We start from the raw sequence: 19,340 nt of genomic DNA, 5'->3' as shown, positions 1-19,340 counted from the left end.
TTCGATTCTCTTCTGTTCCGGTTTTCCCACAGTCCATGTTTCACTACCATACAATGCTGTACTCCAGACGTACATCCTCAGAAATTTCTTCCTCAAATTAAGGCCGGTATTTGATATTAGTAGACTTCTCTTGGCCAGAAATGCCTTTTTTGCCATAGCGAGTCTGCTTTTTATGTCCTCCTTGCTCCGTCCGTCATTGGTTATTTTACTGCCTAGGTAGCAGAATTCCTTAACTTCAATGACTTCGTGACCATCAATCCTGATGTTAAGTTTCTCGCTGTTCTCATTTCTACTACTTCTCATTACCTTCGTCTTTCTCCGATTTACTCTCAAACCATAATGTGTACTCATTAGACTGGAACCACTAGGGAACGTTTAAAACCATCCGACGAAATTTGAAAGTGATCCAAGGAAGCATAGGATGGTTACTGTCTTTTAGCCCTCCTGTCTCGCGCCCTCCTGTGGCGTCATCATTGAGGGATCCGACTTTGGCACATGCGTTAATAAAACGACAAAATGTCCCACTAAGACCACTCAGCTTGGCTACACCTTCACTACTATCCATTCACCTATGTTGAGGACCTTAAAAATGTACTTGTTCAGGCAGAACCTATGGCGAGGGTCGTTGGCGCCTGCAGGCAATCTACGCTACCGCTCTTGCACCTACTACTGGGGCATCCAGAATCGGATGGGTGTCGAAGGGGTTGCCATCTGCACTCGCCTACGACTTCGTCACAAGCTATTTATGTTCAGATACGTTTCAAAATGCTCAACAAAGGCAGGTGGTGGCACTGAGAAGAGAAGGTTGTCGAACTGGGCGGTCTTAGAAGGAACTTTTGCCGTTTTATTCACACATGTGTCAATATCATACCCTTCTGTGATCCCGTCACAGGAGGGAGCGAAGCAGGACTGACAGAGCATAAGCAGCCGCTTTCGGCCAGGTTCAGATTTCGTGGAATGGCTTTGGTACGGACTCCGAAGACAGAGGATGGGAAAACCTTTGGGCAGGTTGGACTTGAGTTTCTGGCCCTTGAGTGGTAAGTCACTGAGCATATAATTTATTAAACAACCTCTTAAACCACAACAAGGACAATTTCGACATTGATACTTCTACAGTATTTTAACAAAAGGTGCTGCATGATACACTGCAAGATACAACAAGTTAAACCACAGTGAAAGAAATAGTTATTTGTTTTATGCCATCAGACAATAAACAATTCTGCACGGAGAATTATTTCAGTCTGCCACCTTGTGACAAGCACAACCAGTCTTACTACAACTTCAATAAATATCCTTTAGTTATTAATAAATGATGCTCCTCTCATGATCAGTTAAATCAAATAAAAATTTGAAATGTAATTATTGTTGTTAAATAGCAAGAAATAACTAGAGCTACTTTGATATACCGGGTGATCAAAAAGTCAGTATAAATTTGAAAACTTAATAAACCACGGAATAATGTAGATAGAGAGGTAAAAATTGACACACATGCTTGGAATGACATGGGGTTTTATTAGGGAAAAAAACAAAGAATTGCTAGGCGCGTGAAAGATCTCTTGCGCGCGCCGTTTGGTGATGATCGTGTGCTCAGCCGCCACTTTCGTCATGTTTGACCTCCCAGGTCCCCAGACCTCAGTCCGTGCAATTATTGGCTTTGGGGTTACCTGAAGTCGCAAGTGTATCGTGATCGACCGACATCTCTAGAGATGGTGAAAGACAACATCCGACGCCAATGCCTCACCATAACTCCGGACATGCTTTACAATGCTGTTCAAAACATTATTCCTCGACTACAGCTATTGTTGAGTAATGATGGTGGAAAAAATTGAGCGTTTCCTGTAAAGAACATCATCTTTCCTTTGTCTTACTTTGTTACGTTAATTATTGCTATTCTAATCAGATGAAGCGCCATCTGTCGGAAATTTTTTGAACGTTTGTATTTTTTTGGTGCTAATAAAATCCCATGTCATTCCAAGTATCTGTGTCAATTTGTACCCCCTATCTACATTATTCCGTGATTTATTCAGTTTTCAAATTTATTCTGACTTTTTGATCACCCGGTAGAACTGCGCTAGACTTTTTAGTTTAAGATATTTTTTTTTACGAAAAAGAAAAATGTTATTGCACTTAATTAAACAGAGAATATATTACAAGACAAACACACACCCATACCCACACTCCAACTGTCAGTTCTGTTGACCTAGGATTTAAAGAAGGAATTTACACAAATATCAGTTGTCAACACACAGTCAAAGGCAACATGCTGAATCAGGTATTCAGGGCACATTCTTACATATCAGCTAACGGCATTTGACAAGAAAACCAACCAGTTTTAACGATTAAACCTTCAGACACAACTGAGGCAGATTCTGCATTCAGATTCAATTTAAAGAGAAATGCACAAAATTTTTAACTTTAACCGTCAGATAAACAACAAGCAGGCAAGCAAGGAAAGGCAATAAATCTAAATTGTCAGGACGCGATATTAATGACCGCTATGCACATTCAAAGCAATCTTACGACTTGCATTGCTAAGCAGCACAGTAAGTGATTTTAAACAGGGAAGCACTATTACTTGAATAGCAATTCTCGTATTCGATCCGGACGCATGTTTTGGTCCACCAAGACTGACAGTACTCACTGCCATGTACTACAAAATGGCGACACCATAGGCATACACAAACACACCACATTTAAATGACAGCTGATAAGGTTCTAAAACAGCAAAAAACACATGGTGCTAACGTATTTAACAAATCGCTTAGCAGCACGCACTTTGGCACTGTGGTCTCGTAATCCCGTTAAATGAACAAGTTCCAAGTATAGCTTTCGGCCGTGCCTCAGCAGTTCTTTAATTCACAAACGTATGTCAGCAAACACCGCTCTAATCTCGAGTATGCCATTCACACTACTAATGACGAACTCGACGCTTGAACAAACAGCCGTGGCAAACTCAACCGCTCCTCACTATTAATATTAAACAGGATAGAGCGAGCTCACCAGAGGTATGTTAGTATAGAAGTCCGGCCAAACGTAGCGTACGGTGTGGCTATACAGTTCCAGTGCAGCAGGCTGGCAAAATCCCCTTTCTCACACCGCGTGATCCGAACTTCTCGCAGCATCGAGTTTTCCACAGCAGAAGCCCACAACGACGCCGGCAGCCGCCACTGGTGTTACACGCTATGGGCTTTTCTCCACTCTAGCCGTCCCATTTGAGTAGTCTGTAGTTCACAAGACTTTGTGCAAACATGACATCATTTTGTAGCTACATGCACTTAGCGAAGACCACAGGAACTGCTATCGACACACATTAACATTAGATGATGGGTGCTTGGGAAACACCATATTGGGTTCTGTAATTTCGTATCGTCACTTGCGTGTCATGAAAGGACGCCGTTTCAAGGCAGTGACACATTTAAGATTTATAAAAACATGTCATTCTTGGTAAGATTTGTTATACGAGGGTGAGTCAAATGAAAACCTTAAATTTGTAATAACAAATCGAAATTTCGCGCCGTTATCCTGTAAGTTGGTAAGCGTGCTACAAACAACGTGCAGAATGGCCTGTAGGTGGCAGCAAAGTGCAGATGCACACATACCGTCGCAGTATCAGTATAAAGACGGCCGCCCCACTTGCGACTTGCACCAGGAAAGAACAGCGTTCTGTTATTCGCTTTTTGCGCAGTGAAGGTGTGAAACCTATTGAAATTCATCGAAGAACGAAGGTTCAGTACGGTGATGCATGTTTGTCACAGCACCAAGTCTACGAATGGAGTAGAAAGTTCGCAAATCGTGTGACTTCAGTGGAAGATGCTCCTCGTCCAGGTCTGGCACAACGAGTTGTGATTCCACAGAACATTGCAGAAGTTGAAGCCACAGTGAACGAAAACCGCCGAGTGACACTGAATGACATTGCAGCATGTTTACAGATTAGTCATGGGTCAGCACACCACATTGTGCATGATGTGCTCCAGTTTCACAAAGTGTCTGCAAGATGGGTGCCACGGCAGCTGACTTCTTAAATAAGAGAACGACGTGTTGATGCTTGTGAAGAACTTCTTCGGCGCTTTGAACGAGAAGGTGATGCGTTCCTTGCAAGAATCGTTACTGGAGACGAAACCTGGGTTCACTTCCACCAACCGGAAACGAAGAGAGCGAGCAAGGAATTGCGCCATTCCTCATCACCAAAACCAAAGAAGTTTCGAACAGAACCATCTGCAAGGAAGGTTATGCGGACTCTCTTTTAGGACGAAAGAGGCGTCATTTTGGACCATTACATGCCTAGAGGGACCACTTTCACCAGTGCATGATACACAGATCTCCTAAAAAAATCATCTGCGATCTGCAATCAAATCAAAGCGACGTGGATTGCTGTCAGCAGGTGTCCTATTGCAGCCTGACAATGCAAGGCACTACACTGTCCGTACAACAGTTGCAACAATCACAAACCTGCATTTGGAGTGTCTTCCTCATCCACCATACTCAGCAGACCTTGCCCCAAGTGATTTCCGTATGTTTGGACCACTCAAAGGCGCAATGGGAGGAAGGAAGTTCCGTTCTGATGAAAAGGTACGCAACGCGGTGCATGAGTGGTTGCGATGGCTACCGAAATAATTTTTTTCTAAAGGAGTTTATGCACTTTGTAAGCGCTGGAGGACTTGCATTGAGCGTACCACTTTTGCACAATAAATAATACTTAAAAAAATTATTAAGGTTTTCATTTGACTCACCCTCGTACTTAAAAATCACATGATGACTTATTGGCTGTTGATGCCTTCGTGCGGTATTAGTTACAGTACAAAGGGAGGAATTCCTCTAGTTCACCGTTGTATGGTGGTAATAATGTAGTGTACAAATGAAAGTGGTTCGTGCCCTACCATATCCGATTTTTTTCCTTCGCTTTTCTAAAAGGTATGGGGTTCATTATTAAGCTAAAAGAAGTATATTCTTTCTGCATTATTCGATGCTGTGTACAGAGTGTGCGCACTCTCTCTCTCTCTCTCTCACAGGTGTGAGTTGACATTGTCAATAATTTACAAATTAAGCATGAAACACGCAAATGCAAAGAAATGTGTTGATTCATTCAGGATAAAAAGCACAGAAAATACTAATACATCTGCAACAACATTAAAAGGTCATCTACGAAGTGTATAAAAGACATTTCACGAGCTAGGTCTTCCAGGACACATCTTCTCCAAACTAACATCTGCAATCAAAGTACATCTTTGACAAACAAAATTACGCTTTTATTCATTTCATTACAAGAGATCTTACAAATATCGACTCGTTCTGCTGGAATCCTCAACGTGTTGGCGTTTTGAAAAAGCGTTTATTCATTCGATGTAAGATAAGCGAGCTGCTCCTTTAATTAGTAGCTGCTGGATTAGCAGCCCACCCTTTCTAATTACAGACCAACTGCTGAAGCTAGTTCTCAGAATTTCTGAAAAGAAGCTTATTTTGTTGAGACACGTTAATGAACACTGTTGAATGTATCCTTTATTGGATTCAACGCTGGCTGGTTTCAGCATTTTTTTTTTTTTTTTTTTTTTATTTCTTGTAAATCAATGAGTCGCTTCACTTTCTGGGTTGATGAAGCCATATTAGAAAAAGTAGTACAACACTTATCGGTAGGTTTCGGAGTGAGTTCTTGCTAAGACTTTAATTTCTTCCTTATTCACAGCCGAGTTCACATGGAAGCAGAGCTTTACCCATTTATAAACGACGTAGCTTTGAGGTTAGCGAATCCTGCAGTGAAGTAAAAGCGTAATATCCTGTTCTTTCTATTTGAGAAGAATGTTATCGTTTAGAACGTCATGTTCGCCTTGCATGTGGTTACCCAGACGATCGCGGAAGATGACAGACAACTCTTTAATATTCGATACGGCGTGTAAGATCAAAATGACGTCATGTGTGCATGAAGTCTTGTGTAACAGGGTACCTGTCGCATTGCCGCCTTGCGCGCCGCTATTTGAAACTGGGGATGGGAAAAACCGACCGGTTACAACCGATACAAGTATTTTAGTTCTGAATAACTGGTACTTTTAGCTCATTTTTTGTCTCTGTTATAGCAAGTACTTTCATTTTTTATAAATACCTGGGTGAAAAAACTGGTATATGAATTTGCGATAGCAGTAGTGCTAAAATTTTTGAAATTTATATTAATAATTTTTGTAAAGTAATATTTTTTCGCGAACTTTACATGACTTGAAAATACTGGATTATTATAGAAAATGGGAAACGCTGTTAGTGCTATTTTAGTAACAACGCCGACAGTTAGTAACGAGCAACAAACACGCGACTAAAGAATCGGCACAGCAGCGCTGAGGCAGTAGTGCACATGCGGTCGTGTGGCGTGCAGAAACATTGCGCATTTTAATTCGTGTCGACGATGCTGTAAATATGATTTCTGGAAATCTGTAAATTACAGGAGGTCTTGTTATTCCACTAGTGAAAATGCATTAAGAATTCACATTTGTAAACAAGGCGAAGCCACGTCGTATGACAAAAGCTTCTAAGCAACCTTAAAGACACAAGTGCAAAAGTATTACAGAACTCTCTGCTGTACTGTCTTATGCTATCATATCCATGGTTTAAAAATATGTACACAAACCTTCTCATTGCAAGCAAAGCCGTTACAAATTGGAGGTAAATAAATACGTGAACAAAATCGGTAACATTCAACTTTGCTGAAACGAGGAGGTCAGAACAACCCCCTTTGGTCATCGCCGTTACAATCAGGAAGCAGGCAAGAGTGGCCTCGCAGAGCCTGGAAGTTTGTTTCCGAGCGAAACGGGATCACTACTTTCAGCATATTTCACTATTCAGAATCAGTGAGCCTTACATATTTATTTATTTATTTATTTATTTATTTTTTTACCAGAATAGAAGGTGTATGCCATATTTGTCATTTGAACCTCAAAAATGTTTATCATTTGGTAGGAAATTCTGTGTCTTGCTGAAGGTTTGGTACTATATTCAAATGATATTGTCCCTGATGAAGGAAGTTGATTTACAGGTCAAGGCATTACAGAATAACTATTTACAAAAAGACGGACAATAAATATTGTCCAGTGAATTTATTCATTACTGAAATTTTTTAAATGTTCTGTTTAGAAATTCTGTCTAAATTGTTCATTTGAATTTTTTGAAAGAGCATTTTTAGTTTTGTAATAAAAAATCAACTGTATTCGAATTTCTGTGAAAAAGCAAGTATATTTGAGTACAAACCGGTTTTTCCGTTGGAAATGATTAAAGATAAGAAAGCCATAAATTTTATACCAAATCTTATTACTTGTCTGCATTTCACTGAAATAATACAAGGAAAAGGAAATTAAGGCAACAGTGACAAATTAAAAATGTAACAGCTGATTCACTGTTTATAATAAAAACAGAAAGTAGCCGATCTGCTGTCTGTGGTCACATAGTACGCCTTTATCTACTTGTAGCCCTTGCGAAACAGACAACACAAGACGAAAAATAGAGTTGTTCAACCTCAGTATTCATCAGTTAGTACTGACTATTCCTAATGCCCCGACAATTCTGTGATCCTCGATTACAACAGAAGTTCTCAGCAGAAGTTCAAAAAATTAGAAGCAATAGGGGAATGCTGGTGAATTTTTGTAGTATTCAACCCTTCACTATTCAACCCTTCATTACTTTTCGAGAAAAGCAGTGAACAGTACACAGACTAATTTTTCTTTTATTTACATATTTTATTTGACATTTTAGTACGGGTATCTTGAAACGTATAATGCTAATTTCTGAAAGAGTATTTGAATTTTTCATTGTCTGTTTGATGTCTACATTATTTTACTAACGGAAATACTAGCAACAAAACCGAAAATCGATTATTTTGAACGGTTTTATCAGTCAGGTTAAAGTGGTGACGAAGAAAAAACGATATAATCGGATACCTGCTGTTTCAGCGATAACAGTCATCCTTATTTAAAATTGCTCAAGTCAGGGGTGGCGGGCGCTCAGAGTGCCACACGAATGGCAACAGCGATTGTAACTACAGCAGAATCAGTATGGTAGTATGTTCTGAACGGGCCGTAATGGTTCCACCCTGTATACCAGAGGAAAAATTACAGTCACACTGCATTCCAAATGGGAGCGATCACGCTCAATGGGTTTCCTTGCGCACGATGTCCTTAGAGAAGGTTTGAACCGTTCGGTGGTGATGGTGGGAGGAGGGAGGGAGGGGAATGAGGGGGGGGGGGCGGCTGTCAACAGTATCAAAGGTTGTCAAGAACGCCGACCAATTGGCTATCACATTGCGAACTGTCGTTTACGACTGCGAAATGTGTGTAAATGATCGCCCCAAGGAGAGGGGTGGTTTCACTAACGCACCTCAGGCCATCCCCTGAGGTATTTTCGTGTCTGAAATTTTTTGCTCAGCCACCTACAAGAAAATCGCGTGATTTCAGCGCTGGGCCGTGCGGTGCTCACCTCCGTCGCAGAGTTGTCAAAACAAGGGTTGAATGTGGGTAAAAAGGGGACGTGACGACCTTCCCATAGTGTGACACGCCCACGGTGCCGTTGGTCAGAAGTTTGTGCCAATCGACACTTCGCTGTTTGAAGCACCGCCGAGTCCGATGGCTACGTCGCAGGGCGTGTGTGTGTGTGTTTTTTTTTTTTTTTGCCATTACAAAAGGAGGGCTGTAGGCACCTTTGAGCCGAATTCCAAGGTTATGCGTGACAACGGCAGACAACTACGCAGCTTCGAGAAAATTACCCTTTAATTGTGTTGCGCAGTGCAGTTCATTCATCTATATATTTGGACGAGTGAGTCTGCGAGGATCAAAATACGTGACATAAATGGTCGTATCTTTTAACTGCCTTGACTTGGAAGCTTAACTTTCTTACACCGCCATGGGACCGTAGGCCCTATTATTTGTGATAAATATCACCTTTATACCTCTATCCATTCCTGAGGAAAACGGTCTTAACAGTCGGACAGACAGACGGAACACAAAGTTATCCCCATGTAATGTAAAAGGTACATACTTATGTCTGTTAAAAATAATTTTCTTTTTGCAGTTATATCAACTCATTCGTGAATGGCCCGCATGTTGCGTTAATTGAAAATTAATTTCATAACCTCTAAATAGCATCGTACTTCCTCAGTGCGTTGCTCGTTCAAGCTTTTATATCTACGAGGGTCACTCCAAAAGAAATGCACACTATTTTTATAAAAATACAGTTATCATTCTGCATGTATGAAAGTTTTACAGTGTGTAGACACATCCTTCCTGCTTGTTTTCAAACTTAGTTCAACCTGTTCTCGTGAGTGAGGCCGTCACAGCATGTTTTCAAGATGGCTGCTACGCTTGACGTTCGTCAGAAGCAACGTGCTGTCATAGAATTCCTGTGCTGTGAAAACGAGACAGTGGGAAACATCCACAGGGGGTTGAAAAAGGTGTATGGAGATGCTGCGGTCGATCGCAGTACAGTTAGTCGGTGGGCAAGCAGGTTACGTTATGAAAGCGGGCACGGCAATATTGAGGATTGTCCTCGCAGCGGCAGGCCTCCTACTGCACACACTCCAGACAATGTGCAGAGAGTTAACAAATTGGTGAATGCTGACATACGCATCACAGTGAACGAATTGTCACGCTACGTTGGGATAGGAGAAGGAAGTGTTTGCAGAATACTGAAAGTATTGGCGTTAAAAAAGGTTTGTGCCAGGTGGATTCCCTGGATGCTGACAAAGGCTCACAAGGAAACAAGAAAAACGTGTGCAACGAACTTCTGGAACAGTACGAGAATTGTGGAAACGAATTTCTTGGATGAATTGTGACAGGTGATGAAACATGGCTCCATCACCCAAGAAAAATAAATTCAAAACCACACCTTTTGTCGGAAAAGTGTTTTTAGATTGCTCGTGGACATCATGCCAAGTGGAACCACCATAAATTCTGACGCATATGTGACGAGACTGAAGAAACTTCACCCGTGTTCGACCACATCGGCAAAAGCAGGATGTTTTGCTGTTGCCCGACAATGCACGGCCAAATGTCAGTCAAAAAAACCATGGAAGCAATCACAAAATTCGGATGGACAACACTGTAACACACGCCTTACAGTCCTGACCTGGCTTCATGTGACTATCATCTCTTTGCGATACTGACTCTCTTCGTGGAACAAGGTTTGAAGATGATGACTCCCTTGTGCACGCTGCCAAACAGTGGCTCTAACAGGTTGGTCCAGAATTTTAGCATGCGGGTATACAGGCGCTGGTTCTAAGATGGCGTAAGTCAGTTGAGAGGGATGTGGACAAATGAAAATATTGTTCCTAAAGGATGTATCTACACACTGTAAAACTTTCAAACATGTAGAATAACAGATGGATTTAAAAAAAATAGTGTAAATTTCTTTTGGAGTGACCCTCGTATTTTATCGTTGTATGATAATGTTACTATCTTTGAATATGACATCATCCGTTGTCGTGTTCTGCAGTTCCAACTTCTTTCTTCATTTTCTAGATAACATCTTTGTGATTTTTCGATGTATTGTTCATGTTATAACAATATTAGATGAGGCTCTTCCTGTTTTCAGCCAGCGCCAGTGAGACCATATTTTTCTTGCGCATTTAACAATAAAAACTGTGTGTATCCACACGAACTCTGCTTCTCGCCTAGCTACGTGTGGTAACCATTAAATGTACCGTTGTTTTTGAGACGACGATCTAGAATGTAGCCGATATACCGATTGTGGTGCAAGTAATCTTTAATATTTTGTACAGGAGTTGCCCCACAGCTTGTAAATATTAAAAAAATCATAGTTACGAACCTCCGAGAGCTATTGAGGAAATAAATTAACTCCTTCTTTGGATCGTCAGAATTTAGTATACACAGAAGAATGGAATTTATGATGACAATATACACCCAGTAACTAAATGTATCAGTGAGTTTTACTGTTGACTGTGGAATACCTTTGACCGCTGACTGTGGTGACATAGGATGATTTTCATTTTATTTGATGCCGAAGTGAGAACGTTGCCTTACAAGATGTTGTGAAGGATATTATTACTGTACGTAGTGATGAGCCGATGATGGATGCCGGTATTTAGTAAAGATTTGTTTCCTCAGCATTTGCCGGCCGCGGTGGTCTAGCGGTTCTAGGCGCGCAGTCCGGAACCGCGCGACTGCTACGGTCGCAGGTTCGAATCCTGCCTCGGGCATGGGTGTGTGTGATGTCCTTAGGGTAGTTAGGTTTAAGTAGTTCTAAGTTCTAGGGGACTGATGACCATGGATGTTAAGTCCCATAGTACTCAGAGCCATTTGAACCATTTTTTTTCCTCAGCATTTATTTGTGATCCTGAAATAATTGACTTTTTAATTATTTTGCTCGTTTTCGCGCAGACACGGTGCTCAACTTCATCCGATCGCACCCGCTGATGGACTCTGCCGTGGGCCACGAGTACGGCAAGCCGGTGTTCTACAAGCGGGACGAGGTGTTCACCACGGTCGTTGTGGACCGCCTCAAGGCTGAGTTGGCACCTGCCGGCGTCTACAGCGTCTTCTACGCAGGCACCAGTGAGTACACAGCTGTCCGCTGCGCCGCTAGGGGTACTTTTGTAAGGTGGTGAGGACGTCGCATACCCGGTTTACAGCGCAGCAGACATTGGGAGACAGTTAAACAGTGGAGACATCAGCCGGCCGCTGTGGCCGAGCGTTTGTAGGCGCTACAGTCTGGAACCGCGCGACCGCTACGGTCGCAGGTTCGAATCCTGCCTCGGGCATGGCTGTGTGTGATGTCCTTAGGTTAGTTAGGTTTAAGTAGTTCTAAGTTCTAGGGGACTGATGACCTTAGAAGTTCAGTCCCATAGTGCTCAGACCCATTTGAACCATTTGAAGTGGAGACATCAACACTAGTTATTATGTATATCTCAGATACATTCTGATGCGAATAAACGTTTGTAAGGTTTCGGGGGTTTTGTTATTGCTTGCTTATTCTTGAACTGAGAACACTGTTTGAGGAGAAATGACAAGATTAATTTCGCAATATTTCTCACCAAATTACAGCTTTTCACACAGTTTTCAACTCGGCAACATAAAAACAGTGCAATGGATAATGCATCTTGCCAACATCATAAAGTGAAATAAGTTTATACACAACAATGTTAAATATTAACTCTCTGAAAAAACATTGATCTTAAGCACAATATTATGAAAGTTTAATAGGAAATTTCTTTACATTAATCCTAAGCACAATAATATGAAAGTTTAATTAGACGTTTCTTTACAGTATTGCTCCTACACATACATTATGATGTTAGTCAGTACTGCAAAAATCGTCCGATTCCGGTTCAAAGTTTGGTACTATGTAGGACGACAATCAAGTTTACGGTGAATGGTTAGTCAAGTGACAAATTTGAGCGCAAGATTACCCAAGGCCACCCGAGTTTACAGTAGGCGCAAGCTGGTGAACCAACAAAGCTTACGTCTCTGTATGCGGTATTTACCTTAAGCTGCGACGTGCTGCTGTCTGCAACGCCGCTCTCTCCCACTGAAACTCCTACAAAACTAATCTGGCCTTTGCTGAACTTTCCAGCAGAAACTTTCCCTATGTTTCTCGTTATGTGAGAAAACATGTACTCAGCCCTAGTCTTATTATGTGGCGATATATACGCGCATGGTTGGAGCAGCGTGCGTATTATAATGCCCTCTCAGTTCTCGCAAGAACAGTTATCTAATTTGGCCGGTTCGTTTCTCCACAGTTGGAGCTAAATATTGCTACAGCTAATTTTAGCTGGAGTGCAGCCTCTGTGAACGCAGTGTCCACACCAATTTCTTCTCCGCATCGTGCGGAGCGTTAAGCGCTCCGTTCTGCACTCGACGCCAGTTCAGAGAAGAGTCCACCACGAAAATTTCTCTCTTGTCCTCTCATGGCAGAACTGCCTCAGTCCACTGGGGTTCCTTTTTCACGTCACGTCTTTTTTTGACCAATAGGAGTGTTCCTCTTATTTTGTTGAAACACCCTTTACCAATCGCAAGGTCCCTTCTATCAAACTGCGTCGAAACTTCAGTAGTTTTCTACTTCCTAGCGAGTTTTCGCCAATCAGACGTTTTGTGCCCGTTATAGACGCCTAAAGTACACTGACCTTTGTGGTGTCACCGCCAGACACCACACTTGCTAGGTGGTAGCCTTTAAATCGGCCGCGGTCCGTTAGTATACGTCGGACCCGCGTGTCGCCACTGTCAGTGATTGCAGACCGAGCGCCACCACAAGGCAGGTCTAGAGAGACGTTCTAGCACTCGCCCCAGTTGTACAGCCGACTTTGCTAGCGATGCTACACTGACAAATACACTCTCATTTGCCTAGACGATAGTTGGCATAGCCTTCAGCTACGTCATTTGCTACGACCTAGCAAGGCGCCGTTACCAGTGTATATTGAAATGGAAATTATGTACAGTCAAGAGAGATGTACACCGATTGTGGATTAAAGTTAAGTATTCTACCAGTACCTCCGAGTGGCTTGGCTGTCTTGCCACGCCACTACAACCTTTCCGTGTGTTGCACTCACCGGATGAAAATGTGTCACTTGCTTTTGTTCGTATCCCATTGGAATTTCGAAACGCAATTTTCTAAAGCTTCTTCTCTGCTCTTGTACCGATGCCCTCGCTACAGGCGGCCCTCCAGCTTGAATCACCTGGCCCGTGGTCGCTGTCCTCTTCCCTGCCACCCCTTTAAGTGGTCGCCGGCGTAACTCCCACAGCGTGGTTTCGCTAGGCGTTGTGGAGCTGGCTTTTGAAAACTAAAAGCGACTCAACTCTTGTTCCCTGTTCTGCTTTCCGCTCAAAGACATGCATTGTATAGGAATGGTGTGTTAATTACCGTCCATTGACTGTCATCCCTTTTTGCATTACATATTGATAGGCAAATGTTCTCATAACTGTCGATTTACGTTAGGTGTCATCTTCACCTTCACACTGCGACTTGTAGAGGTCCCATGTGAGGTGCGAATCTGACCATTTATTCTGCTTTACACGAGAGAGAACGGAAGAGGATACGTAATAACGAGGTAACGAGTGTAACACAAGAACGCTGGGTTATTTTATATTGGCGCTAATCATCGGCACACATGATACAGCACTATACATTGCGCCCCAGGAAGCATAGACTCTAAAATGCGTATCTTACGAGCTATGAGCACTTATTCATTTGTGGTAATGTGAGAAAAATCTCTTCTACTGCAAGCTCTTTGCTTTCCATGTTAAGGGACAAAAGAAGAACATAATGTGTATTAAACATGGTCTCCATTATGCGTATCACAAGAACTACGAACATTTGTTAGGGAGAAGAGATATGTTTCACAGTATCTAAGATGAAGAAGTGCTCATAGCTCTTAAGATATGCGTTTTACAGCTTATGTTTAACCTAATTTTTCGCTTCGAATGATCGGCCCTGTCATATCCCTGAAAACCGATCATTCCTCCTGGGACACCCTGTACGGCTAGAGCCATGGTGTAAATCTTTGATATTCAAAGAGAATTACCTTTCATGGCGAGTGGAGTGTTTTTGATGAAGCAAGCAAAATAGCGTAGGGACAGAAGAATTTAGGTATCCAAATTTATGCGTAAACTGGAAATGCGCAAAGGTATTGCACTTTAATGCTGAATTGTAGCTCCAGTTTTCCTTAGCATTACTTACTTTGCACATATATCGATTTGAAGCTTTTTGCCATCTTTCAATACAACCGAGGACGAATTTTAAAAGCAGAACACTAATTAATTACGATCAATGTAACCTCAAAAAATACCAGCACTCATACTCTGGTCGTTAGTGACGGTAGATATTTATGTTAGTGATTGTTAGACTTTCCAGTAACTGCTGCAACTCAGATACTTCCTGATGTATGCAGCGATATATGCCAAGTGCTTCAAGGATTTTATTAAAGTACATGAAATGAAGATAATGACAGTAAAGTAGGGCTAATGAAATATAAAATTTATACGACCTGTCACATAGTCTACTTCATAATATCGAATATACAGTTTGAGGGCAGATAGGTTGTTTCCTAATAAACCAGTTTTATTTATCAGAAAAGAGCTCTAACACAAAAGTACTATATGAACCGTGTGATTACAGATCCCTGAGCGTCAGCAAAGAGCATGATTAGGTGCTTCGTATATTTTTATTTTAGTCAGCCTTATACACATTCTCACTTGCTTACCTTAAAAGAAATTTATTGTACTATTAGCGAAGAGAAATATGAAGTTTGTGCTTTCTCACTCCGTTCAAGACTGATGCAAGCATCCAATGAACTTATTGCCTTTCTCACGTCTCCAGTACTCCAGCAGTTTTCTACCGATGGTATTTTTTTTCTATCAGCATTTGTGCTATTGCTCTCACGGATCCTCGGGGCATCTAATATGCTACTTTCTTCTGTCAGCAACATTCCGTTCTAATCTGACCATTCTGTCGCTCACGCATCTGAAATCAACAAGCAAAGCAGACGAGACGGAAGACGAAAGTTTTCTGTTCTGCTAGCGCCGAACTGGAGAGGAAGCGAACTTCTTTGAAGGTTTGCTAAAAGACCGACAGCACGACCGAATGCAGTTGGCTCGCGCTTGCCTACCGCTTACACCATAGAGAATCCTCGTTCGCTCTTGCTCGTTTGGTCGTTTTAACTTCGGTGTAAACTAGGCTTCGCAAGAATATAATTTACGCATCTTGTGCGGAAATGTCTGTAGCTGTGGTTAGATACGCCGTCAGACCGAGTCACCAAATACATATTTCGAAATGCTGTCTATGTTATTTTCTGCATTAGCTTCGAATTTGCCCCTTCCTTAATAACATAACCACAAAGAAAATAAAAACATCGTACTCAATTAATAAAATATCTGATATGGTAATAATCTATGCAATAAGATTCGTGTTTTGTTTTATTTTTCAGCAGAAAGATTTGTTGGCAAAGAAAAGAATTCATTATCGAAGAACAATGAAAGTTAACGCGAAACCTGATCAAGCGTCTCATTTCTCTCTTTTGTGGGAAGCAGTCAGACCAAGTTCTTTTAAGTAACCTGGCTATACCAGACGTGTATATTCGAGGGCAGTTTTTCTTGCAGCACTAGAAAGAACAAACATAAAGCCATTTACCGCATTCCAGTAGGTATCTTGTAGCATTTCAAATGTAGAAGCCTGACCTTTAAAAACCTCACACCTTGAGTAACAAAGCAAAAATTATATCCACTAAGAAGTGCGCACAGTGATTCGTTATTATGTGGGCGGAAAAGACCAAACCTGCAGCCAGTCACCGTGATGTTTGTGTACTTGATGTATGTCAGTGGTGTACAAAGAAGTTTCCAAGTTTTCGTCCCTGTCTCTTCTTCCATTTGGTTAATAATTTAAAAAATTGTCCGCCCTTGTACGTATTTGTGCCACATGTTACGGATCATTTATTTCAGATTGAGTTGTGTCCAGTAACAGTTCTTGACGCAGAGTTTCGTTTCGTATATGATCGTTTCTAAAGCAGACGCTTGTTCTGCTCATATACTTCATTTGTGCGCTCTATATTCTACTCAGTGTTTTTTTGTGAGAAACAAGCACTCGGTAGTTTGTAGAACTGCTGGGAGAGCGATAGCTTTACAAAACTTCATTCTCTTGTCGCGATTGGTCTGTTCTTTTGCTTACAACAGATAGTAGTGCCAGTGGCTGTTCAAGAAATGTTCAAATGTGTGTGAAATCTTATGGGACTTAACTACCAAGATCATCAAGCTTACACACTACTTAAAATAAATTATCCTAAGGACAAACACACACATCCATGCCCGAGGGAGGACTCGAACCTCCGCCGGGACCAGCCGCACAGTCCATGACTGCAGCGCCTCAACCGCTCGGCTAATCCCGCGCGGCCCTGTGGCTGTTAATTGTGATCTTCAGTCGGAAGTTTGCTTCTATGCAGCTCCCTCCTCTATATAAAGATAGTTGTATGTCCTCCTAATATATAACACCTGTAGTTTTCCCATTCCTCGCAATCGTTTACAAGGCCATGTTGACTAATGTTACAAAGCCCAGTCAGTCAATCACCCAGTTCGTTGCCGCTGCAACGGCTGAAGAGACTTTTCCTCCTCTTCAGGAATAATGTTTTATGTTTTAGTCTTGCCTCTCCACATGCATACCCCTGAAGTGGTTGCGCCTGTCATACGGCCCTCTGTATTGTTAAGACACACAAGCCACTCTACCATGGCAACACACATGGCTCGTGATGTGTGATCGGAGAGGAGACGGCCGTGATTGGCGTTTCACACATATTTCAAAATTTCGCTAATTTCATTTAATATGTTAATCACTATCGTGGCCAACTCGACATCCCAGATAGCGTAAGGATATCACTTGCCCAGGAACTGACTTCTAAAACGATTTGTGTTCATTTTGGATTTTTATCACCCCATAATGTCTTTTCTTTAGAAACCCTGACATTTTCTTTACACATATATTTCAGCTAGTGCCTATTGTAAATCTTCTCCTGTTCCCTGGAGGACCAACTGTGGTTCCAATTTTACATTAGGTCAGTTTTGTTAACCTTTAATAACTGTAGATAGTAGATGCTAATGGAGATTTTATCACACAAAGTTGTAAGTTAAAATTTGGTTAGTATTTATATGTCTATGTCCTATATTTGTCTCTATGTATAAGTGATTTTCATTATTGTTAACAGCTGGTGTGCGCACTAAGTCATCAGAGGTTTTTTTTCTGTTGTTAACGTTATCAAAAACGTAGGCAAAATCTATAAAAGCTATGTGTCATTACTGGTAAAATTACATTCTTTTAAGATCATTTGTTAAAAGGAAATGTGTTGTCTGTAGATGGTCTCCCCTTGTTAAAGCCACTCTGCTTTTCTCCTATAAAAGTTCCAAAGTTTTTTTAGCTCTCTTCTTTATTATTTTTGCACTCAGTTTTATTGATTTTTCGAAGCTTTTCATCGTTTGCTGCACTGATTTATTTTGAGGAACAGTTGTACCTGGTGCGCCTTGTCTGCTGCACGGGAATCCAGAATCCGTTCATTTCGAGGCTTTCTGCTTTCTTATTGAAGCTGTTGTCATGTTTGTGTATTTTTATAGCTTCCCTGAACAAGCGGGTGTAATAGCTCTTCTCTACAGCAAGAACTTCCAAGTCGGTGACTTTCACTATGTGGTTGGCCTCGCATAACGCGTTCCCCGCCACAGTCAATTCCCACAATCAATTTCTCTACATGCCCCAACATACAGTGCCGCTTATCTTCAGTGATCCTGGAGTTGATTTATCGTCCAGTCATTCCAACCTAGACTTCTCCACAAAGTGTTTAAATGTGTGTGAATTCCTAGGGGATCAAACTGCTAAGGTCATCGGTCCCTAGTCTTACACACTACTTAAGCTAATTTATGGTAAGAACAACACATACACCCGCGCCCGAGGGAGGACTCGAACCTCCGTCGGGAGAGGCTGCGCAGTCCGTGCATGGCGCCTCAAACCGCTCGGCCTCTCCGCGCGGCAGGCTTCTCCACATATGCATGGTATACGGTACATTCCCGATATTGCAAGTGGGTCGCTTTTCTCTTTTGCAACCTGAGACAGTTTTTGATCTTCTTTATCGGTATATAAGTAGTCTTTACGCAGTGTTTGCACAATATACGGCTGATTCTGTCCGTCACCGTGGAAAGTATGGCAGAAAGGCCGTACCTGACATTTCTTTATCCGATATGTTACTTCATCGAGTGTTTGATTCTGCGGTACCTCTTATGTCATTGGTGGAGTACCTGTTGGTCCTCAGAAACCTGTCCAGGTGTTGGATCTCTCGTCTGATGTGCTGCAGCCAGACATTGATCTTGCTCGCGTTACGAACCTCTTAATTATACCTCTTTTCTGCAGGTAGCGATACCTGTGTGTTGATTTTCGAAACACGCTTTGTCCCAGGTTTTCACCATCCCTCGTGATCAATTTATCTAGAAATATATATTTTTTTCCGACGACTATCAGCATACTTGGAGGAATGAGTGATAACATACTGTGCTGTCTTACAAGATCTTTATTCACCACCGGTTTCGATCATGGACTATTTTCACAGTGGAAAAATATCTATTGTGGCAACTTCATATGTCATACATGCTATGTACTGAGAAAAGTGTACACCTCTGCTGACTTACAAACATCAAAATGATATTTAACGAAATAATGCCGGCTCAAGCAAGCAGAAAACATTAAAAACAGGAAAACATGTAACAGCAGCAAGTGCACGGCACCGTTGCTCAGGCACAACACCCAGTAGGTTAACAAACAACTGCAGTTACACATTTTCCTGTTTTCAATGATTTCCGGTTGGTTAAGCCGGGATTATGGCGTTAAGCAGCATTTTA

At 41.7% G+C, this 19,340-nt stretch overlaps 1 protein-coding gene across 2 annotated transcripts in view; it reads left to right on the top strand.

Moving 5' to 3' along the window:
• The window catches only part of LOC124804668 (semaphorin-2A-like), a 1,059,692-nt gene that overhangs the window by 926,803 nt on the left and 113,549 nt on the right, over positions 1 to 19,340 (top strand). For both annotated transcript variants that reach the window (XM_047264910.1, XM_047264909.1), the window contains one exon: positions 11,364 to 11,537. In XM_047264910.1, the coding sequence (XP_047120866.1) occupies positions 11,364 to 11,537 (174 nt within the window). The remainder of the gene's footprint in view (positions 1 to 11,363; positions 11,538 to 19,340) is intronic.

The sequence above is a fragment of the Schistocerca piceifrons genome, chromosome 7, assembly GCF_021461385.2.
Source record: "Schistocerca piceifrons isolate TAMUIC-IGC-003096 chromosome 7, iqSchPice1.1, whole genome shotgun sequence".
Lineage (NCBI taxonomy): Eukaryota > Metazoa > Arthropoda > Insecta > Orthoptera > Acrididae > Schistocerca > Schistocerca piceifrons.
Note: the sequence above shows the minus strand (reverse complement) of the source record. Positions and strands in the feature narration are given on the sequence as shown.